The 24159-nt window shown below is 43.5% G+C and overlaps 2 protein-coding genes across 2 annotated transcripts; both read right to left on the reverse strand.

Moving 5' to 3' along the window:
- Positions 1 to 2123: 2123 nt before the first annotated feature.
- LOC101533677 (protein FAM186A-like) lies at positions 2124 to 24159 on the reverse strand. The gene is made up of 9 exons (XM_058655700.1): positions 23722 to 24159; positions 16655 to 16874; positions 15001 to 15171; positions 10606 to 12899; positions 9583 to 10455; positions 7238 to 9510; positions 4127 to 4319; positions 2692 to 2837; positions 2124 to 2480 (listed from the first exon to the last, which is right to left on the reverse strand). Exons 1-9 carry the CDS (start codon positions 23899 to 23901, stop codon positions 2294 to 2296), a joined length of 6537 nt encoding a protein of 2178 aa, XP_058511683.1. The 5' UTR covers positions 23902 to 24159; the 3' UTR covers positions 2124 to 2293.
- Positions 22790 to 23212, reverse strand: LOC105942410 (large ribosomal subunit protein eL34-like). The gene has a single exon (XM_012930137.2). It carries the CDS (start codon positions 23169 to 23171, stop codon positions 22818 to 22820), a length of 354 nt encoding a protein of 117 aa, XP_012785591.2. The 5' UTR covers positions 23172 to 23212; the 3' UTR covers positions 22790 to 22817.

Genomic DNA, 24159 nt, shown 5'->3' on the forward strand with positions numbered 1-24159 from the left:
TTGAGTTCCTTGGTGAAAATCCCAGGGAGGGGAGGAGTTGACTTAAGGACCACTTACCTTTGTCCCAGGGAATGCTACTGTGCTCTGTCCCTGTCTGTCTCCTGTGGAAGGCATGTACAGACTGTTTAGGAGTGACTGCCCAGTGTCCAGAGTGACAGTGCTTGTCTGTCCACTGTTCAGTGGAAACAGTGGAATTCTGTGGGCTGACATGTGTGCAAACCACCTAGCCTTGTCCTCAGTGACTGCACCTGAGTATCCCCTGTGTAAGTCCCAGGGCAGTGTGTGTTTTGGGAAAAGCTGACCTCTGTGTAGGGAGCTATGTGTGTGCTGTCCCTGCTCACGTTGCGTGTTAGGAACTGCTGACTGATGTCCAGGGGGCTGTCCCTTCCCATTCACGGCTGAGTTCACTCTGTACACCTGCACTGACCTAACTGAACTTCTGACATTGTCCTAAGTGACCCTGCCTGCAGATTCCTGCTCATATTGCACTGTAGGGCTCAGCTGACTTTTGAGGAATCACCAATGAGCATCCCGAGTGACCGTGCCTTTCTTTCCCATTTGTGCACCCAGTGTTGCAATAGTTAGGAGCCAACACCCACGTCCTAATTGCCTGCATCCTTTCACTTTTGGGGTTAGAAAGTAGGCTGTTGCTGACCTGATTATCAACTACCTCTTAATGCCTTGAATGTTTGTTTCAGTATATCCGTTCCTTGCTCTGATAACATGATGGGCATGTACTGATGTGTCTGAAACTGATCACAGTTGTTCCGCGTGGGTTTGCTTGTTGATATCCTGGTTGAATCACACAGCATGAATGTGTTGATTCCTTTTTAACAGCCACTAACCCTTTAAATAGCTTTTTATACAAAATGAATGAATTCAATGTGATTCACAGCACAGACTTGGGAGCATAGTGATAATTCCACCGGAACCTCCCTCTTGCCTGCACCCCTACCCCAACCCTGCCCTCCCTTGTTTCTGTTTAAAATATTTTTTACAAAGGCATACTTCTATTTCACTTTGCAATCACAGGCTATCTATTCTGTTAGGTAAAGATTTCAGCAAGTAGAAAGTAGGGAAAAATATCCTTGTATCTCAAGGATATAGACAAAGGCTGCAAACAATAATCATATCACAAAAGGTCTCGCTCCTATAGGTTGCTTTTTGTCTTTCTTATGATGCCAACTCCGCTTATTTCCATTGTTTCTTTGGGTTTGGAATGTTGGAGGTAAGAATGTGGCACTTAGCTCTCATGCCAAGGGCTCTGAATTGCCCCTGTCATAACTTAGTGCTTACCAAAACTTGTTAATGTTTTGCTTCAGCTAGAGCAGTAGATATTTTTTTCATGAGTGGCCGTGATTGCAATCTAGAACAAAGGTGTTTGACTTAAGAAACTACACTCAAGAAAGACAAGGGACAAACCAAGCAATTCATATCCATAAAAAACAAACTGGACATTTTATTGAAAAATATATAAATTTGTTTTGAATATACCTCTATTTTACAGTCACTTAGGAGTCTTCTTAATTCTGGAATTTAAAAGAGAAAATCTTATTACAAATTGCTTAGAATCCGTATTTTGTGGAAATGTAGGCAACTCATAGGGAATTCACAATAAATTTAGTAAAATCAGTACATAATCCATACTTTCAGAAATCATATTAATTAAAAGAATGTCTCCCAGCATAAAATTTAAAAAGCTTGATAATATTTTGTTACTTATCAAACAATATTCTTACACATTCATTGGAAAGTCACAATAGCATGCTGGACTCTCCACCATTGTCCATGCCCACAATGATGAACTTATGACTGTGTATGAAGAACTATACTATTGTAATAATATAGTTGCACTCATTGCAGGACCAGGGGTTTTGGGTAGGAGGTAAGGAAAATTCTAGAGCCTATAGAACTGTATCATAAATGATAATAATTTTTGAAAAAGAAAAAATATGAATGTTTTCCATTACCAGTCCAGCATTACAAAAGGCTTAGAGGGAATGAAAAAGGAAACGAAAGACCCAGTCGACTTTGATCTAACCCAACTATTTGTCAAGATTTACCATATTAGATTCCTCACTGAAGTCAGTTAGTTGAAAGTTTATTTTTTTATGGAAGCTTCAGTGCATTAAACTGACGCTTGAGATGACTGTTAATTTTATATTTTTCAAAGGTGATATGCTCAGGTTTATGGCACAGCAAACACTTTTGGCCACTTTCCGCTGCTGCAGGAGACAGGTCAGGAAAACGACAGATGTGACAAAAGGCCAAATTATCAAGGTGCTGCTAGTACTTACCGCATTCTAATGGATGCGAGAGATTTTCTGAAGGTCGACTGGACGTCTAAGTGCAGCAGCCTAGGGGTGTCTGGGTACCCACCCAGCTGGTCCCAGGGCACGTTTATTGGCGTCTTCTCTATTATTGGGTAGCTGGATGTAGACAGATCGGTTCTCCAGATGGCATCCGTCTGGTCTTGGTGTCTGGAGATCGAGGGAGGCACAGGTCAAAGTGCACAGCTCCCTTCACTGTTTAGCAACTGAACTCACAAGCAACTAATCACCCAGATTAGCTCAGACGGCACTCCCTCAGCCTCGCCATTGCTGCATATCAGAATGGTGAGGAAGAGGAAGATGAGGGGGGAGCCTCAGATTTCACACATCACCTGAACATGTCAGCCTTTCAGTCACACACCTGATTTTCTTGACAGAATGTTTATCCTCTTCTATCGGTAACTTTTGATATGTCTGATGAGCAAACTCAACAGAGGCAGGTATCTCATTTTTATGGGTGATCAATGGAACCGGTTGACTGAGATTCAATTTGTACGTGTCTCTGAGCTATAAAAATCACATCAGAAAAAGGATGTCACGAAAAAGTCAAAAGATGAGGCATGTTCTTTCTAAATGCATGGTTATAATATTTAGAATATTTAGTTATAAAATGTTCCTAGAGTTTTAGCTTGCATTATTTATTGTTAGAAATTCAGTTCGTGCCAGGAATTCTTAAACATATAATCCCAAGGAAAAAACTCTCAACTTTTGGAAAGTTACTGTCACTCCCCAAACCAGATTGCCAGTTGTCTGATAAGGGGTTGTAGGTCACAGTGAGTGGATGCCAGCACTAAGTGGGATGGCCTGTGCCTGGTGCTGTGAAAGCAAGTTGTGTCCCTTCGCGTGAACTCAGGGCAGTAAGCCTAGCCAACTGCAGGCTTGGAAGAGAAAAGTAACTGCCCACAATTAGGGAGCAGTGGCTTCAAGAAGTTTCACTTCTGGAGTGTGGTACATGTGGGCGACAAAGATGAGCTGAAGTTTTCTGGAGCCTACTCTTATTCTCGTCTTTTACTCATCTAGAGTTTTAACAAGTGTTCTTGTTGTCAGTTTGGGAGTGTCACTGGTCATGCCTTAGTGGCAGGTTGGGCAGTGGCCTCTTCAAAGCTGTGTTCACTCAGAATCTCTGAAACAGACTAATTAGAGCAGGGACCTTACAAATCTGAACGTGAGATCAGCCTGTGTTAGCCAGGATGTCGTTGGGTCCTACATCTGATGGCATGTGGCCTACTGAGGCCCAGAATCCAGATGCCATTTGAGAGGTGGGGGCAAAGATGGGAATTCAATGGCTGCAAGCCAAGGAATGCTGAGGATTTCCAGTGGCACTGCAGTTGAGGGAAGCATGAGACACTTTTCTCAGAGAATCCAGAAGGAATCATCCCTACAAGCATATTGATTTCCTACATTCATGGCCTCTAGAACCATGACAGGTTCTAGAACCATGGGAGTGTGTGTGTGGGCGGGGGGGGACCATTTTGTCCTGCCTAGGGCCATTTGGATATTTATGATGTAATTCATAGTCCATAGAAAATTTTCAGCTTAACAATTAGCCTTCTACAGGTTTATTGAATGTCAGATCTGCCTGTGATTGCCTTTGACGGACCAAATGAAATGATTTCAAGGACCATGGGCAGAATACTCCCCACCCTTGTTCCGTGGAGTTTGTGGCAGCTTCTTAGGACTTACCTAGAAAGCTAACATTCATCATCTCTCCAGGTCAGGGCTGCTTTCAGAATTCCACACTTACCTTTTTTTTTAAATCACAATACACTGGTCAAAGGGAACAGAAAACACATCACCTGGCTAAATAAGGGTATCATTTTCTTCAGGCACTGATTCCGTGTCTCTTCTAGAAACTTCTGCTTCTCGGTCCAGGCACACATCACCTTTTTCTGATGGTCATCAATTTTGCTCAATATGATGTAGAGTTTCTGAGTCTCATAACCCTTCCCAGTGTTTTGGATGACTTTTATTTGATGGATTATATTGTTTCTAAAAAAAAAAATGGTCAAGAGTTAGTCTGAGCCTAATCCATGAACTTGTCCTGTTTCACTCATTTCTCACATCATCCCTTCAAATAGAGAAAGACGGGATGAAACCAGAAGGCTTTTTAAACTATCATGTTAATCTATTTCCCCATGTGAATTAACTTTAGATAATCTATATGATTACTGAATTTTTATTAGCTGTTCACAATATTTTAGCATTAAAATATTGCGTATCATTTTACTATATTAAAATTTTAAATATGCCTCTAGAAATTGCTTTAAATGGGACAAATTGTTCATCTTTTTAAAAAGTGATATGTAAGTCATATTAAAGACATTGTCTGCTCCTCCAAGCACCATCAAATGAAAGGAAGTGAACTGGTGAATTAGTTATATCACAAACAGAATGAATAAATGCTACACAGAAATAAATACTGTATGAACAAAATGTAGCACATACTTATCACAAGATTTATGCAAAAGTATTTTTGAAACATTTAATGAATTTACATTCAAATTAGGTGCAAGACATGCATCCCTTCGATGATAATTTTTGCTCATCATGGTGCTGGAAATCCCAGACATTTCCTACAGTGAGTGAAGAAGTCACTGAGGACAGGGATGTGACTTCTCCATCTTTGTGTCTTTCCCTCCCCTACCCCCTGCCTAACATCAGACCCACAAATATGAATATTCAAAAAATGCTAATCAAGTTACCGATCCTCTTGAGGTACCACAATCTTCAGTACCTTTGAGTACTTGCGTATATTTGGAAATGAAATATCTCATTTTATCATCGTTTTCATCCTCCCATCATTTCTTCTTTCAGATGCATTTTTCTAATCTTATGACAATACAACCCTAAAATGTATGCTCTTTTAAAAACATTTATTTCTAAGTCAGAGAGGCAGAAAATTAGCAACAGATGGAGAGACAGACAGACAGGGATGGGTATACGTATAAAAATATTGTCTGTACGTTATTCACGCCCCACAATGACTGCAATAGCTAGGCTAGGTCAAGTGGGGAGAGTCTGGCAGCTTGTATCGAAGACAAGTGGCTAATTTTCCAATATTTGAAAAGGACAGATAAATCAATCTCACAAAACTTTGTTTTAATAGACAAATGATTGGAGTGGGGAGGGCCTTTACAGAAAATGAAATGCAGGGTTCTTCAGACTATTAGAAGACACTTAGCCTCGCCCACAGTAAATAAGCACAATAGAAGCGATGAAATTCTACGTTTCACCTATAATGCCAATCTTTTGGACATGTTTCTATTTGTTAGGGAGGACATTTGAAGCTGTAGTTCAGACGGGGTGTTGCCATATGGAACATGGGAGTTCTTGGACTCCCCCAGTGCGGCTTCCTCTGAGTCGTCCACTAGGGGGCAGCAGGTGATGGCTCAACAAGTTGCATTTTCACTGCCTACGTGGCAAATGTGAATTGGCTTCAGCCTGGCCTAGCCCCAACTGTTAAGTGTAAATCAGTGATGGGAGATCTCTCTCTCAGTCCATATGCCTTTCAAGTAGATAGAAAGGAGCATTTAAACTCCAATTTCTTTCTTTTTTTTTTTTTTTTTAAAGATTTATTCATTTTTATTACAGCCAGATATACACAGAGGAGGAGAGACAGAGAGGAAAAGCTTCCATCCGATGTTTCACTCCCCAAGTGAGCCGCAACGGCCGGTGCGCGCTGATCCGAAGCCGGGAACCAGGAACCTCTTCCGGGTCTCCCACACGGGTGCAGGGTCCCAATGCATTGGGCCATCCTCAACTGCTTTCCCAGGCCACAAGCAGGGAGCTGGATGGGAAGTGGAGCTGCCGGGATTAGAACCGGCGCCCATATGGGATCCCGGGGCTTTCAAGGCGAGGACTTTAGCCGCTAGACCACGCCGCCGGGCCCTAAACTCCAATTTCTTAAAGAATATACATTTGAGAAGCAGAGGGAATTCCCATTCTCTTGGTTCAATACCTGTAACACTGAGGGAGCAGTGAGCTGGGGCTGTGAACTCAATCCAGGGCTCCCCAGTGGGTGTCAGGAACCCAGCCACTTCTCCACCACCTCTGCTTTCTGGGTGTGCATCAGTCAGAACCTTGAGGAGAATCAGGAACTAGATCCATGAGTGAATGCAGTTACCCCGACATGACGTGAGCATGCTAACCTGTGTCTTAGCTGCTAAGAAATACACCAGTCAACATCTCCCACTTTTTAAATCATACATGCTTTGGGGCAAACACTGGGCCCTGTGAGGTAAGCTGCTGGACAAACCAGTGACTCGGATGTCCGCTTCCCCTGTCAGGGCGCTGAGGGTTGGTAGCCGCGCCTGCTTTCTGCTTTCAGCTTCCTGCTGACACACACCCTGGAAGGCAATGGTGATGGCGCAGCTTTGGGTCGGGCCACCTGTGAGGATTTTTTTATTCTTAGGTTTGATGTGGTCCTGGGCCCTGGTCCACTTCTGTCCCATGTGGGCATTTGGGGAGTGAAACAGCAGATGCGAACGTTCGCGCTCTCAGATGAATTTTAAAAATGTAATGTTGATTATTTTTAAAAATAAGCAGAATGAAATGGAAACCCTCTGCCATCCGGTGAAGGTGAAAGGAATGCAGAACAATGAGCAGGCGTCTCGTATCTTTTGAACAAAGGTGATCTTTCGAAAATCATCCCTGACTCACAAAACAGACCCTAGCATCTCTGCCAGAGATGAGTAAACGAGATGGATTCTGTTATCATTTCTTATTCCGCTACAAAGGTCTCTTTTAAACAGGCTACCATCCTACACATCTGCTATAAGAGATTCTTGCACAACGTATCATCTAACAAATACGAATATGCTTGTAGGGCCATGAGGGAGGGTATTTGATATCAGGACTTCACAGGAACAGTGGACACAGAGCAACTAGATCCCTGGAGAATTACCCACCTCACACGCTGGATCAGTCTGTAGGCAACGTACTTGTGTAACAGGTGTCCCAGCCGAACCGCGTCTGTGTGTAGTGTCTCAATGATGAGATTCCTGGCTATCATGTGTACGTGGGAAGGAAGACCAGAAGTTCTCACGGCCTCATTTAACAGTAGCAGGTTCTTTCTCTGAGCTGACACATCAACAAAATAGGTGTTCCTTTCAAATTCTTGAAGAGGTCCCACCATCTTGGCTTTGTCGGTATCTGAACGTGAAGTTACCATCCACGGCTTTTCTATCGGGGGGAATCGTGATTTCTGGTCCCATTGTGGCTTCTGTGGTGTTATCAGCAACCGTGAAGTCAGGGCAGGCAGCGGCTTCCCCTGCTTCTGCAGTGTGCGCAGGATCAGTGGAGTCGGTTGCTGCCCAAGGGTGGAGGGGGCCGGTAGGGAGGGGGACTGCTCTCTGGGGGCATGTTGGTGTTCCAGGGGCTTCCCAGCGATGGATAAAGGTCTGGACTCCCTGAGCTCTTCAGGGAAGGACTTCCCAGGTGTGAGAGGACCCCAGACACTTGGAATCTTTGTAGGGACAGATGTCATTCCAGATGTTACAGGCCACCTGGGTGTGGGAGTGCCCTCCAGTACTGGAGATGGCCTGGCAGTTAAAGGATCCTTAAACAGAAATAACTGCCCAGAGCTACGAGCTTCCAGCTCCAGGAGCTGCCCTGGAGTGGGAGGGGTCTCAGATACTGGAAATAGCTCTGGAATGGCAGACATCCTTGATGGCCGTGCCTGCATAGAAGTGAGTGGGAATTCCATTGCCTGAACTGGCTCAGGAGCAGGGGTGGCCCCAATTGCCTGGGTGAGTTTAGCATGTTCTTGAGTGCTGGGAACCTTAAACAGCTGAGTCTGTTGCATATGGGGTGAGATTTGCATTGCCTGGATCTGTTCAGAAGTGCCAGCTGCCTTTACTGCCAGGGTGTCCCGAGGGGTAATAGGGGCTCTCAGTGTTAGAGTTGGTCTCACGGTGAGAGGAGGGTGCAAAGCCTGCGCCTGGGTCTCAGCATGTTTAGGTATCAGAGCGAGCCCCAGGCCCTGGGCCTGCTGGGGGATTGGGCTTGTCCCCAGGAACTGGGTTTTTGTAGGAGTTATTGTCCCCAGGGCCTGGGCCTCCTGAGGGATGAGGGTAGTTACAAAGGCCTGAGCCTGCTCCAGTGTCAGGGCTGTCCCCATGTCCTGAACCTGCTCTGGTGTCAGGCCTGTCCCCAGAGCCTGAACCTGCTCCGGTGTCAGGGCTGTCCCCATGTCCTGAACCTGCTCCGGTGTCAGGGCTGTCCCCATGTCCTGAACCTGCTCCGGTATCGGGGCTGTCCCCAGTGCCTGAACCTGCTGGGGGATTGGGCTTGTCCCCAGGAACTGGGTTTTTGTAGGAGTTATTGTCCCCAGGGCCTGGGCCTCCTGAGGGATGAGGGTAGTTACAAAGGCCTGAGCCTGCTCCAGTGTCAGGGCTGTCCCCATGTCCTGAACCTGCTCCCGTGTCAGGGCTGTCCCCATGTCCTGAACCTGCTCTGGTGTCAGGCCTGTCCCCATGTCCTGAACCTGTTCCCGTGTCAGGGCTGTCCCCAGAGCCTGAACCTGCTCCAGTGTCAGGGCTGTCCCCATGTCCTGAACCTGCTCCGGTGTCAGGGCTGTCCCCATGTCCTGAACCTGCTCCGGTGTCAGGGCTGTCCCCATGTCCTGAACCTGCTCCGGTGTCAGGGTTGTCCCCATGTCCTGAACCTGCTCCGGTGTCAGGGCTGTCCCCAGTGCCTGAACCTGCTCCGGTGTCAGGGCTGTCCCCATGTCCTGAACCTGCTCCGGTGTCAGGGCTGTCCCCAGTGCCTGAACCTGCTCCGGTGTCAGGGCTGTCCCCAGTGCCTGAACCTGCTCCGGTGTCAGGGCTGTCCCCAGTGCCTGAACCTGCTGGGGGATCAGGATCATCTCCAGGGTCTGGTCCTCCTCTGGGGTCAGAGCTCTGCCCAGTGCCTGGACCTGCTGGGAGGTCAAGGGTTTCTGCAGGGCCTGGGGCTCCTGGGGGATCTGGGTTGTCTCTGGGGCCTGGGGCTCCTGGGGAGTCAGGCTTGTCCCCAGTACCTGGGACTCCTGGGGTGGTAGGGTGATCCCCAAGGCCTGGTCCTCCTGGTATGTCAGGGTTATCCCTAGGGCTTGGGCCTCTTGAGGGGTCTGGGCCTCCTGGGGTGTCGTGGTTGTCCCCAGGGTCTGGTCCTCCTGGGAAGTCAGTATAGTCCCCAGGGCCTGGGCCTTCTGGGGGATCAAGGCTGTCCCCAGGGCCTGGTCCTTCTCTGGGGTCAGGATTGTTTCCAGGACCTGGTACTCCTGGGGTGTCAAGGTTTCCCCTAGGATCTGAGCCTGCTGGGAAGTCAGTATAGTCCGCAGGGCCTTGGCTTGCTGTAGTGTCAGAGTTGTCCCCAGGGCCTGGTCCTTCTCTGGGGTTAGGATTGTTTCCAGGGCCTGGGCCTCCTGGGGTACCAGGGTTTCCCCTAGGATCTGAGCCTGCTGGGAAGTCAGTATAGTCCTCAGGGCCTGGACCTGCTGTGGGGTCAGGGTTACACCCAGGGCCTGGATCTGCTGTGGGGTCAGGATTGTCTCTATGTCCTGGACCTGCTGTGGGGTAAGTGTTGTCCCCAGGGCCTGGACCTGCTGTGGGGTAAGTGTTGTCCCCAGGGCCTGGACCTGCTGTGGGGCCAGAGTTATACCCAGAGCCTGGATCTGCTGTGGGGTAAGGGTTGTCCCCAGGGCCTGGATCTGCTGTGGGGTAAGGGTTGTCCCCAGGGCCTGGATCTGCTGTGGGGTCAGGGTTGTCCTTAAGGCCTGGACTTGCTGGAGGTTCAACGTTGCCCCAAGGACCTGGGCCTGCTGTGGGGACAGGATTGTCCCCAGGGCCTGGGCCTCCTGGGGTGTCTGGGTTGCCCCTAGGATCTGAGCCTGCTGGGAAGTTAATATAGTCCCCAGGGCCTGGATCTGCTGGGGAGTCAGAGTTGTCCCCAAGGCCTGGGCCTGCTCTGGTGTCAGGGTTGTCCCCAGAGCCTGGATCTGCTGTGGGGTAAGTGTTGTCCCCAGGGCCTGGGCCTGCTGTGGGGTCAGGGTTGTCCTCAAGGCCTGGACTTGCTGGAGGGTCAACGTTGCCCCAAGGGCCTGGGCCTGCTGGGGGGTAAGTGTTGTCCCCAGGGCCTGGGCCTGCTGTGGGGACAGGATTGTCCCCAGGGGGTGGGCCTGCTGGAGTGTCAGTGTGGCCTCCGGGGCCTGGTCCTGCTGAAGAGTTTGAATTCTGCCCAAGGCCTGGGTCCACTGAGGGATGGGAGCACTGCCCAGGGGCTGAGCCTCCCTAGCAGTCAGGATAAGTTGAGGAGTGATGTTTTTGTGCTCTGTGAAGGGCTGTGGGTAGATGTGAAGGGCCCCAGGTAGTAAGACCTGAGGAGAGGGTGGAGGAGTGCTTGGCAGGGAGTGTGTTGTCTCAGGCGGGAGCCCTGAGGCTTCGTGGAAGGTTCCGCCTTGGGGTAACTGGGATTCCTGGGCTGTGCCTTTGGTCTTGTCTTCAGGTGTCTTTCCCTTGGTCATCTCATGGCCTGCTGCAATCTCCTCTTGCCTGTCAAGGCGCTCTGCCCGCTCGTGTGGTTTCTGCTTGTCCTTCTTCCCTCTTGCTTTCTGCTGGTGGTCTCTCTCTGCCTTCAGATCCAGGTTCAGCTTCTCCCCCCTCTCTCTCTGCATCCCCTGCGCTTTTGCTGTGGTCTTCCGTGCTTCTGTCACGATATCGGCTTCCTTCTGGAGACTGGATTTGTCCTGCATTGTCTCTTGACTCTCTTGTCCATATTTCTCTTGTTTAGGCTTTGCTTTCTTGTGTTCTTTTCTTACTAATGAGACTGTTGGAGCATCTCCCTCACTTTCCATTTCAGCCAAGATCGTTTCTATTATGTTTTTCATTACTGGGTCTATGTTTTCATTTGAGAGGAAAGTGCTAATTTCAGACTTGGCAGTGGTTGATGGCCTCTCATCCTGCGGTGCCGGCATGAATGAATCCGACTTTTTGGATAGCCTAGGTTTCTCTCCATCGGCTCCTTCCTTTTTTGCAACTTTGAATTTCCTCACCATTTGAGTCACAATCTCAGCCATTTTTTGGAAGTATTCATCCATCTTTGCTTTTATTGTTTCAAAGTTTTCCATTTCTGCCCTTTTCAGTAAGCTCTCCTTCCTTGGCATGGTGTTTCCATCAGCAGGCTTGTCTATGTTGTTAATTTTCTCTTTAAGGAAATCCATTAACGCTTTCTGAAATGATTCCGTGTTACTCTGTTCACCTTTGACCTCTGGAGTTGCCAGCGCCCTTTTAGGTTCTGAAGATTCTTCCTGGGTGTGTGGGCGGGATTTCTCAAGTTGAGGAGACTTGGGCCGCTTGCTGAAGGCTGGACTTTCCTTGGGTTCTCTTCTCCAGATTTTGCTCTTGCTCATTGTTAAGGGAGTGTCTTGTGTCTTTCCTTGAACTTCAGCTTTCTGTGGCATTGGTGATTGCTTCACTTGAGCCATGCTCAATGGATCTGCCTGGCCCCTCATCCGTTTGTTTGCAGACTCGATGGGGGGCTCTTTCAGGTCTGGTAAAATACGCCCCTTTTCCAAGGGAGATTCAGTTTTGAATTTCCTGACCTGCTCTGCCTCATGAGGTGTTCCACTTTTGGCATCTGGGCTTTTGGTTTCACTGAAAGGGTAATACTGGCTTTCTGGTTCAGAGGATGTCTTTGGTTTTATTACTTCTCTTTCATTCTCTTCTTCTCCTAATTCATAGTACTGATTCGTTTTGGCCTCTGTCAGTGTCTTTTCCCCACCATCCTCACCAACATTTGATCCAGGGCGCTCTTGGACATACGGGCTTTTTGTGTGTTCTCTTCTCTCAATTTGATAGTAACCAGTCCTGTCGAACAAATAGGCGTCTACTCTCTGCCTGGATGTTTTACCTCCAGGGTCATACTCATAAGGCCAGGAAGCCCTTTTTGTCTTGCCTTCAGATTGGAGGAACTGTTCTTGAGTTAACTCTGACTTCACTTCAGTTGTGGCTTTCAATAAAAGCTTTGTGTCTGAATCTTTGATTTTTTTTGAAAGGGACTTATATAAAGTATTGTCAAATTCTTTGGCTAGAATGCTGTCTAGACTGCCCTTTGTGTAATCAGCTTTGACGTTAGTCATGGCTGTGGAGGATGGTTCATATTGTTGATCTCTGACACCTTTTAGTTGAATTACTTCATACTGTTCTTCTCTCTCTTGAAGCTTTCGTTGAAGCTTCTCATTTTGCTCACTGAGGTCATAAATTATTCGTCGCGAGAGTTCTCTTTCTGTTTCATACTTCTGGAAAAATGCACTGTCATTTACGATGTTAGAAACATTTAATTGCTCAGCTGCAGCACTCAAGGCTTTAGAGAGATTTAGGATAGTTGACGAGATGTATTTGATAGCAGTGTTTTCTAATTTGGTAAACATGGCAGAGCCTATGAGTTCTTGCAGCATATTCTGGATTTCTAAAACCTTCGTATTTGTTGTGTATTGATCAGCAATCATTTGATCTGGTCTTAATGCATATGCTGTTGCGGGTCGCTTTATGCATCTGTCTTTCCAGGTTTTCCATAGTGCACCTCTAGATACTGGAGGGGGAAAAAGCATAAAACAGACAATGAGACTGCATTGGTTGTTCTGTGCTGTGTCTCCCGTATTTAAGCCTAATGAATTTAGATCATATTAACAGATGAATGTAGCTGAAGATGGTTCAGAAAACTTTAGCTCTGGGGCTAACATAGTGCTGCAGTGTGTTGATCTGCCACTCGTGACCCACTAGTTGGAGTCCTAGCTGCTCTGCATCAGATCCGGCTTCCTGCTAACGTGCCTGCGAGGGTAGTGGAGGACGGCCTAAGTGCCTGGGCCCCCACCACCAACGTGGGAAACCAGAGGAAAATTGCAGCTCTGATTTCAGTATGACCCAGCAAATTGGGGAGTAAACCAGTGACTGGAATATGTCTTTCTCTTTGTCTCTCCCTCACTCTCGCAAGTCACTGTGTATTTTAAGTCAATACATCTTTGGAACAAGAAAAGAAAAAGAAAAGGAAAGAATGAAAGAGAGAGAAAGAAAGAAAGAGAAAGAAAGAAAGACAAAGAAGGGAAGAAAGAAAGACAGACAACCAGCTCTAAAACAAATTGTTTTTGTAAGACTCTCTTCTTTGATTACCTAGAACTGCTTCTAGAACTATAGAGGTGATCTCAATTGTGGGATCATCAACTTTAACTGGGAGGTTTGGGATTAGATACCATGCAAATACAAATATTTTCCTGCTTTTAGGGATGTTTGATGCTATCAAATTTCTCTTTTGAGGTTCTTGCTCTCTTTTGTAACTTGTCTTGCTGATTAGAATCTTTGATTCTCTCTAAAAAGGTCATAAATCCACAGACAAAAATTTCCAGAATGGCTGAATGACAGACAACAATCCCATCTACTCTCCTCATCAAAACAATGGTTCAAATTTCTGTGTCCCTGCCACCTATGTGGGAGACTTGGGTTGTCAAACTTACATCAAAAGAAAAAGTCCCATTAGATCCAACTACAAGTGACACACCTTGGATTCAAAAACAAGATAAGCTGGAAGTAAAATGACAAAAAAAAAGTTCACTTGGAGCTGAAGAGACTATATTAATATATGACAAAGCAGATGTTAACACAAAAATCATGGTTCTGGAAACAAAAGGGCCAGTTCATTAGCAATCTATAATGATTGTAAACACATACACAAGGCACAGAGAGTTCCCAAATACACACAGAGAATATGATGGAGTTAAAGAAGAAATAGATAACTCAAGAGTCAATTTCTCACTCTAAATAATGAATGGAATGTTGGGGTCTGTGTTGGGACACAGTGTTTGAATATCAGAATTTAAATATATTGAAAGCTGGAGTTGTCACAATGACTCAGCTGTCTAATCCTCCTCACTGTGGTGCCAGCATCCCCTACGGGTACCAGTTTGCGTCCAGTTGCTCCACTTCCTATCCAGCTCTCTACTTATGGCCTGGGAAGGCAGTAGAGGATGACCCGAGTCTGTGAGCCCCTGCACCCGTGTAGCAATCCCAGAAGGAGCTCCCGGTTCTGTTTCAGATTAGCTCAGCTCCAACTCTTGCAACCATTTGAGGAATGAGCCAGTGGATGGAAGACCTTTTCTCTACATATGTCCTTCTCTCTGTAAATCTGCCTTTCAAATAAAAAAGTCTTTTTAAAAATATTAAAAATAATTTAACTCTACAATCAACATGTGAGGAGTTTTTTTGTTTGCTGTTTAAGTTTTTATTTCTTTTTGCTCTGATTCCCTTTCTTTTTTTTTTTTTTTTTTTTGTATTTTTATTGTTATTATTTTCCATGCTACAGTTTTGCAAGTACAGGGATTCTTCCCTCCACCTCCCCTTCCTCCCTCCCTATTCTCTCCCTTCACCATTGCCCCGTATGATTATAACGGTAGAGTCCTTTAGCAATAGTCGCAAGTCCAACGTTCTAGTATTTCAGTGTAACATGGCATTGTAGGTATAGGTAAGGGAAGAAAATCTGGCATCCTGTTGTCAAGGTATATGTAACAGTTTCATTGGGAGTCCTCTTTTTATTCAGGAGCATGTGAGATTTATGATCTACAAATTATACCTCCACCAAGCTGCATTTTATGAAAAAAAAAAAAATCAAACTACATATGCAAAATCACAAAGGAAGTGACCTGTTTTTTTCTTTTGAGTCTTCTTGTCTTTCAGGAACGTGGAACTCATGCTGCATAGTATGTTGACGTTGTTCTCAATGGCTCTCAGTGTGTCTGGGAACATCTCCATTTGTGCTATCCAGTGGTAGTGCTCATCAATATCAAATGTAGTTATCTCCGATAAAATAGCATCTTGAAGAGAGGAAACAAATGTTTTGTGTATGGATTAAACAGTAGTAATCATATAGCTTTGTAATATCAGGTACTTGGTGCGATTGCGTTGCACTTACCACTACCCTGAGAAAGTTAAAGATTTGGCTGAGAAAGCTGAGCAGTAAGCCTACTGAATCATGTTTGAAGATGTCTATTTGGTTTCATTCCTAACTGCAAGGGAAGTAGGTATCTAAAATATGAGTAGATGTTTTCACCATGTATATATAAACCCACATCTGTAACCCAAATATAACCCAGCTCTATGAACACAAATCTATAAACCCAAATAAAATTCCTGGGCCCAGGGCAATGGATCAGTGTCAAATCTTTGTCTTCCACACATCGGGATCCCACTTGGGCACTGGTGTGTATCCCTGCTGCTCCACTCCCAATTCAGCTCCCTGTTTATGACCTGGGAAAGCAGTAGAGAATGGCCTGAAGCCTTGGGCTCCTGCACCCCTGTGAGAGACCCAGAGGATCCTGGTTCCTGGCTTCAGATCAGCTCAGTTCCACAGAGGATGGAAGATTTTTCTGTCTCTCCTTCTATCTGTAAATTTGCTTTTCTAATAAAATACAAAATTTTAATTTTTTTTTCCTTTAAAAGATATTCTGGTGGGGTTGTGGGTGGGGCGGGTGAAGCGCCATTTTGGCACGAATTGCAAGATTGTCCTTGCAGGGTCAACATCCCACATCAAAGGGCCGCTTGGAGCACCAGCTGCTCTACTCTAATCTCGCTTCCTGTGAAACGTGACTAGAAATGCAACTGAAGTGCTTGGGTCCCTGTCACCAGTGTCAGAGACAGCAGTAGGGCACCAGGCTGTGTGCTGGACCATCCCGGGCCATTGTGGCATTTTGGGAATGAGCCAGTGAATCGCGCACTCTGCATCTACACATTTCTCTCTCCCTCTCCCCTTCCTCTTCCTCTCTCTATCCCTTTCCTCCTTTTCTGAACTTACTTATTATACACATGTTCATTCTTTCATTCAACCAATGTCTGTCCATATGGATATTGCCCTATTTCAGTGAACACAGCATTGAATGCAAGTTCCCTAATTTCAGTACTGCTTCCATTTATTAAGGATAAAGGGAATAAACGGTAAAAGTATATCAGATACTATTGATATAGATAAAAATAAAGGTAAGGGGTAACAGAGTATAAGATGATGGGGAATGGGGATGTTTGGAAAACACGTAAACTTAAGAATAGAATGAGACATGATGATACGGTGGAGGATGTCCCAGGCAAGCAAGTGTAAGCCTAAAGACAGCGTGCTAGAGCTTTGCTGGTAAGCCGGAGAAGCAAGGAAGCCCAGGCAACTGGTGCTTGAACTCATCTGTTGTGTTCTTGCTGTAAAATGGCACAGTCACTTTCTTAGCAACCTCCCAAGTATTGTTCTCTTTGAAGATGACCAGCCCCTCACAATTTATTGATTTTCTGAATTTGGCTTTTCTGCAAACTTACTCCATTCTTCTAACCAGGCCAGAATGTAGGCAAGTGTCTTTTCTCTGGCTTCAGCATTCTTGGTATAGGTAGCCACACTCTCCAAAAACATAGTTCTCTGTTTTCTCATATGTTCTTTAAGGAAGATGCTCTTTACAGAGGGTGGGCTAAACGCAACATTGTAGCGAGACATTATTCGCTCCACGTTGCTCATTATGTCATCCATCTGTGTTTTCATGTCCTAGAGGAAAGGAAGAAACAATAAGTAAACAGGGAAATCATGAAACTTTATTGAAAGAAATTTAAGACATGTCAATAAATGGAGAGTACACCATACTCATGGACTGAAAAAAAAAAAAGACAATCACATAGCTCACTAAATTAAACTCAGTACAAATATGGTAAAAGTTCTGATTTTTTTTTTTTTTTTACTATTGATTGTAAACTTCTCAATCTAGTTCCAGTAATTGTATAGAAGAGTAAATAGCTAAGACTTTTCAAGACACTATCAGGGTATAAAAACATTTGGTAGTGGTGTTGAAGGTTAAAGGAAATAGGCTAATTAATATTATGATAACATATGGAGGCATAATACTTTCACTAAGCACCTTTTCTAAAGTTGTAGTAACTTGGGCTGAATAGTACCGCAGATTGTCCAGGAAATAAGAGTAGAACCCATCAAGAGACCCACACACCAACACAGAGTCGATTTGTGAAAGAAACTGTTTTACACATCAGTAGGGAAAGAATAAATTTTTCACAAATGGCTCTGGACAATCACTTTCCCTTTTGGAAGACATAGTAGATTGCACTTCTACCCCATGCTTTCACAGAAAACGGTTTAAGGGAGCCTAAAGACAAAAGTGAGAATTAAAAGTATAAATGATCCTCGGAAGTATTTAAATTTAGGTAGCAAATGACCTCCCACTCCACCCTCACCCTACAGGCCAACTTGTGTCCACCTATTAAACAGATTGAAAAAGACTTGTATAAGCTGATGTGAAGTTATTGCAAAGCTATAAAGCTATAAAACAGCAGATGCAATAGAAAATCTATTATTGTTACTTTTCATGTATGAAAAGTGATATGATACATTGCACCTGAATCTATTCATTTACACAAAGGAAATAAAGGTAAGTGGAAGCTAGATGTATGTGGGGATAGGGAGTAGTGGAAAGAAAGATTAAGAAGAGAAAGCAAAGACGAGAACAGAGTGAACTTTTCCACATACATGTTGTCTGTAGAGCTCCTTTCCTGTTTGTTAACTGGGTTGTTGATAAACTCTGAACATTCATACTTTTCCAGACAAATCGCTCATATTTCCTTTGCTCTGTTGGCTATCTGTTCACTGTGCTGCTTGTTTCCATTGCTGCACAATATAACAGAAGTTAATTCTTATAGTCTTATATCACTACCTGCCACTTCTGCGATGAATTTTCAAAGCTTGCATCTGGGATAATTCAAACGCTAAGAACTAACCCTGATTGTGTAGAAGTGAATACCATAAGTACACCAAGAAGAAATAGAAACCAGAAAACAGTATTTTGACTGGACAACATAAAGTTAAAACCCAAGCACACTTGGTACATAAAATCTGCACTAATCAGTAATTGGGTTTCTCACAGGAGTGTAGGTTAGTGATTTTGAAACTATGAGTATGCTAGAAATGAAAAATACATGGCGTAACACAAAATTATGCTTTTCATTGTGGTTTTGATTTGCATTTCCCCACTGCTAATGATGTTGAATTTTTTTTTCATGTATTGTCAAGAAATACATGGCTAAGACATATTTCTTTGGGGAATTGTCTGTAGAGCTCCTTTCCTGTTTGTTAACTGGGTTGTTGATAACATTCATACTTTTCCAGACAAATCGCTCATATTTCCTTTGCTCTGTTGGCTATCTGTTCACCGTGCTGCTTGTTTCCATTGCTGCACAAAGCTTCTGAGTTTGAATGTGATCTGCTTTGTCTGACTTCACTTTATTGCCTGTGCTTTGAGTGTCTTGCCTTTTGTAGGTCATCACCTACACCAACATCTTGAAGTATTCCCTCTGTGTATTTTTCCATCCACGTTGGAAATTTAGGTCTTTGACCCATCTTGAAAAAAAAATTTGATAGACAGAAGCAGGGATCTCATTTTATTCATGCACACATACACATATGTATGTGAATAAAAGTATGTGTATGTATTTACTTTTGCCAGCACCATTTATTGAAGAGATTATCCTTCCCCTGTGTGTGGTCTGGGCACCTTGGTTAAAACCACTTGGCCCTATGTATATGAATTAACTTCTGTGCTATTCTGTACCATTGATCAATGGGAATTTCTTAGCTTTTATTTGAGTGCTGTGCTGTTTTTCATTACTATAGCTTGGTAGTATGCTTTGAATTCAAATCTTCTGATGCCTCCATCTTGATTTCCTTTTTTTAAAAAAATCCCTTTATTTAGAAAGTATTACAGAGAATTTCCATCTGCTGATTCAAGAGTTGGGGACTTCACCCAGGACTCCCACATGGGTGCAGTAGCCCAAGGACTTGGCACTTTTATCAGGGAGCTGGATCATAAATGGAGCAGTGTGGACTCAAACCAGCACCTCTATGGGACAATCTGTTGTATTATAGCAGCAGCTCCATCCAGCCAGCTTGGTTTCTGTTGTTCAGAATTCCTTCTGCATATTCTGGATCTGTTGTGATTCCTTTATAATTCCTACATAATTTACATCAAAATGGTTGCATCTGGAGAACATGATGTTGTGAAATAAACTCAACCCAGAAATACAAATACCATATGTTCTGCCTTATATGTGGGAGCTAAAACTTTAGAAAATTTTAAAACAACAACAAAGAAATGTCTCCATACAAAGCTTTGCTTTATATCTTTGTCAAATTGCTAAGAATATGATATACTACTATAGTTTTTATATGTGATCATTTCAAAATTCACTGTAACAATAAAATTGACATCTCTTCATTTGATTTCTGGTTTTATATTTTATCTATACTAATGTTGAATTATGGTCTTTTTACTTGTAGTGTCACTTACTTAATGAAACAACTGCACCTTTCAGTGAAATAAAAATGCCATCTCAAAAATTAACAGGAAAGAAAGTAGGAGGAAGTTAGAAGTGTTATATTCTTAGAATTGTATCTGCAAACCATGCTGAATCTGTTCTCTGTATTGATATCACATTAACATGGAAACTGAAGAGAAAATAGAGTTGGGTTTCCTGCTGTTGAAGAAGTCCATTTTAAATTAAAAATTAAAAATAAAAAGAGAACCTGTCGTGACAGGACTGGAAGGTAAAATATCAGTCAGTATAAGGTTACACTCTACATGTACATACAGACAGGTAGACATGTATGTATAGGCGTGTTGTAGGCCTAGGTTGACGCACAACCTTGTATTTCTTATCTCGGTCGAGATGGCCCGCAAGCAGTGATCAGCAGGAGTATTTCGCATACCTCTCCCGACGTTTGATGTCTAAACATTCTCCAACACAAAGTAGAGAAGTTGTGACCCTGAGACACAGAGTATACAAACTGAGCCTGAGTTATCTTACATTTCCAAAATAGGAGAGACAGGCGAGGAAGACAGGTGACAGACTGACAGATATTTGTTGAATTCGTCCAGGCGTCCGTGTGCAGCAATCCCCAATGAACAGACATGGGACAGTGAGATGGGCAAAATAATGCTGTCTCTGAATTAAAATCACGGAATAGACACGAGTCCCAATTAAGTGGAAAATAGGTATCCAGTACATACAGAGAATTTCTACTTTCAAATTGCTTTCATGAACTGCACTACTGAAAATATGGAGATACGGACAGATGTTTCATATACTGATTTAATTTTATTTGGATATATTCCCAGCAGTAGGAAGTCTGAATCATGTGGTTAGACCTATTTTCATGTATCTGAGCAAGCTCCATATTGTCTTGTGTAGCATCTGCACTAGTTTACATCCCCACCAGCAGTGGAGTACAGTACCTGTGCCCCCACATCCTTGCCAACGTTGATTGGTTATGATTTCTCTGTGTGTGATGGCCCTTCTGCCTGCGGTTAGGTGGAACCTCACGGTGTGTCTTGCTTTTCCCTGGTAGCTGGAGAACCTGAGCACTTTTTCATAGGTCTGTTAACCTTTTGAATTTCATGCTTTGAAAAATGCTCATGTCCTTTGCCTACTTCATTGTATTTTCTTTTACTCCTGTTGAGTTTCTGGAGTTCTTAAAAAAAAAAACACCTTGGATATTAATCTTCTATCACTTGTGTAGTTTGCAAATATTTCCTCTCGTTCTGTTGATGGCCTCTTACCTGTATTGGTGGTTTCCTTTGCAGGGCAGAAGCTCCGCAGCTTGTTGCAATCCCATTTGTTTGTGTTTGCTTTCATTGCCTCTGCATCTGGGGTCTTTTCCAAGAAGTCTTTGCTTAAGTCTTGCACAGTGTTCCTGATGCTTTTCTCTAGTAATTCAATGGTATCAGATCACAGACTTAGATCTTTGCTCTATTTAAAGTTTATTTTTGTATAAGGTAAAAATCTAGTTCTGCATGTATTGATCCATTTTCCTTTCTCTATAGATTGATTTTAGCTCAAACTCATCAGAGTTCAGTTGACTATAGACATTAGGCTTCACTTCTGAGATTGTATTCTGTTCCGTTAATCTTCAGGTCTGTTTTTGGTACCAGTACAAGGCTGTTTTGATTACAACATATCTTTAAATCTGATATTGTAATGCTTTCAGCTTTGATTGGTTGTTTAAGATTACCTTAATATTTGGAGTCTCTTGAGTTTCCATATGAATTTTTGTATCATTTTTCTATATTTGGTAAGTATGTCATAGTTATTTTGCTTAGGATCACTTTGAATCTGTAAGCTGCTTTCAATAGTATGGACATTTTGATGATATTCTACAAATCCAAAAACATGGCATATTTTTCCATGTTTCAGTGTCTTCTACTTTTTAATATTTTGCAATTTTTACCCTAGAGATTCCTCAGGTCTTTGATCAAATTTATTTCAAGGTATTCAAATGTTTGCAGTTATTGTAAATGAAACTGATGTTACAAGTTCTTTCTCAGCAGTGAAATTGTTTATGCATATAAACACTATTGATTTTTGTGTATTGATTTTATATCCCACAACCTTGCCAGACTCTCTTATGAGTTAAAGTAATATTGAACTCAAAGAAGGAGTTTGGGGGCCTAGTGCAATGGCTCAGTAGCTAAATCCTTACCTTGTCAATGCTGGGGTCTCATACAGCTGCTGATTCACATCCCGGTGGCCCTGCTTCCCATCCAACTTGCTGCTTGTGGCCTGGGAAAATAGCAGAGGATGGCCCAAAGCCTTGGGACCCTGCACCTGTATGGGAGGCCAGGAAGAAGCTCCTGGTTCCTGGATTCAGATTGGCTCAGCTTCGGCTATTGTGGCCACTTGGGGAGTGAACCAGTGGATGGAAGATCTTTCTGTCTCTCCTTATCTCTGTAGAATTGCTTGTCCAATAAAAATCTTAAGAAGGAGGAAGAGGAGGAGTTTAGGAGGATCCTCTGTCTTGCAGTTGCTGTGAATAGATTCTCAAGAATTGTAATTAGTTCTTGAAAAGTCTGGTAGAACTCAGCAGGTAACCTATTTGTTCTTGGAATTTCCTTTGTTGGGAAAGTCTTTATGATTTATTCATTATATGTTCTAGTTATTGGTCTATTTCTGTTTTCAATATCGTCATGACTCAGTTTCAGTAGGTTTTGTGTATCTAAAAATCTATCCATTGCTTCTAGATTTTTCAATTTATTGACATATAGCTGTAATAATTCCTGATGGTTCTTTTTATATCTGTGGTGTCCGTTATATTTTCCTTTTCATCTTTGGTTTCATTGATTTGGGTCTCCTCCCTCCTTTTTTTTTTTTTTTTTTTTTTTTTTTTTTGAGAAGTTGGGCCAGTATTGTATTGATCTTGCTAATTTAAAAAAAAAAAAACTCCTCAACTCACTGTTCTTATGTATCATTTTTTGTTTCAATTTTCTTATTTCTTCTCTAATTTTAATTCTTTGCCAGTTTTGGGTTCAATTTGCTGTTATTCTTTTCAGGTCCTTGAGATGTACTGATACATCATTTATTTGTTGCCTTTTAGATTTCTTTTTTTTTTTTTTTAATCTTTTGAACTTTTAATTACTTTAAAAGTGTCATGCTTTTATTTAGCTTTCTGACTCTGTGCTTGGGCCTTCAACACTTTTACGACGATTTTCTGCTCCTCAATAAGGAAAGCCCGCTTGATCCTGTCACGGACACATTTAGCGCACATGGAGCCACCATAGGCCCTGCTGACATGTTTCTTTGTCTTAGACAACCTCATCAGAACTTTTGGCCTCACAGCCCGAACCCCTCGCAGTCGGCCCAGGCACACGCCACATGCAGATTTCGGGGCCTTCCCAACCTTCTTGGTGTAAAGGTAGACCATTATGTTCCCAGGAGTTCGGGACAGTCTGGTTTTGTTGGAGGCTGTATTGTAGGAAAGCCTACGGCGGGAGGTCAGGCGCTGCACCATCCTGAGCGTCTCTAAGCACCGTCCCGGAAGAGGAAGAAAGGCCAGATTTCTTGATAGAGGCACTATTTGTTATGAACTTCTCTCTTAGCACTGCTTTTGCTGTGTTTTGATATGTTGTTATCATCTTCATTAGTTTCCAGGAATGTTTTTATTTCCCTTTTCTATTTCTTCAGTTCATACTGTAGCATGTTAATATGTCGCCATGTGCTTGCATATTTTGTACAGTTTCTTAGAGTTGCTGGCTTACAGCTTCATTTGCTCCTGTTCCAGCTCCCTGCTACTGGCCTGGACAGGGAGCAGAAGATGGCCCAGGTAGTTGGTCCTGTATCACTGATGCGGGAGACCCAGGTGAAGTTCCTGGTGCCCGGTTTCAGCCTGGCCTAACACTGACACTGTGATCATCCTGGGAGTGAACTGGAGGGTGGAAGACTGTGTGTGTGTGTGTGTGTGTGTGTGTTCCTCCCTCTCTCTCTGTAACTCTGTTTTTCAGATAAATAAATACATCTTGTTTTAAGAGGTGCCATCTGTAAACTCCTCCTTTGTTACTTACATCTCTGGCTCGAGTGACCTGTGCTCGCTGAATCCGATAGATGATGTCCTGCACTGAGGCCGGAACTTCAAGCCTGGGCACTTCTGGAACATCCGGAGTATTTCTAGGCTTTGTTTTCATATTAGGAGAATTCTTGATAGCTTTTTCTGATTCAGAATCACCAACTTTCTCATATTCCATTTTGATAAAATGGTGAGAATTTGGTGATCTTATTCTATTTCTGCTTTTTCACAGAACCTAATAGGTAAATATTAACAATGATATCCACTAGGAAGCTAAGAAAAGACCTTTGCTGCTCCCAGAGGTAAGTGGGTTACCCTGTTAGAAACTTCTCCTGCCAGGAACCACTGACTTCAAGTTCTGGTGACATCACATTAGAACCATTGTGACATTTGTCAGTGACTTAAAGGTTCTTTAAAAAGGTCTTCCAATACACAT

This window comes from Ochotona princeps, chromosome 27 (genome assembly GCF_030435755.1).
Source record: "Ochotona princeps isolate mOchPri1 chromosome 27, mOchPri1.hap1, whole genome shotgun sequence".
In the NCBI taxonomy this organism is placed as follows: Eukaryota; Metazoa; Chordata; class Mammalia; order Lagomorpha; family Ochotonidae; genus Ochotona; species Ochotona princeps.

What these genes read in the sequence shown, in the direction of transcription:
- LOC101533677 (XM_058655700.1), bottom strand. Translation starts at nt 23,901, where the DNA reads ATGGAATATGAGAAAGTTGGTGATTCTGAATCAGAAAAAGCTATCAAG. An exon ending in GACTCAAAAGAAAAAAACAG is followed by an intron (nt 12,900 to 15,000) that starts GTCACTTCCTTT and finishes TTCCCCCTCCAG; the next exon opens with TATCTAGAGGTGCACTATGG. An exon ending in TGATACCCTTATTTAGCCAG is followed by an intron (nt 2,838 to 4,126) that starts GTGATGTGTTTT and finishes TGATTTTTATAG; the next exon opens with CTCAGAGACACGTACAAATT.
- LOC105942410 (XM_012930137.2), bottom strand. Translation starts at nt 23,171, where the DNA reads ATGGTGCAGCGCCTGACCTCCCGCCGTAGGCTTTCCTACAATACAGCC.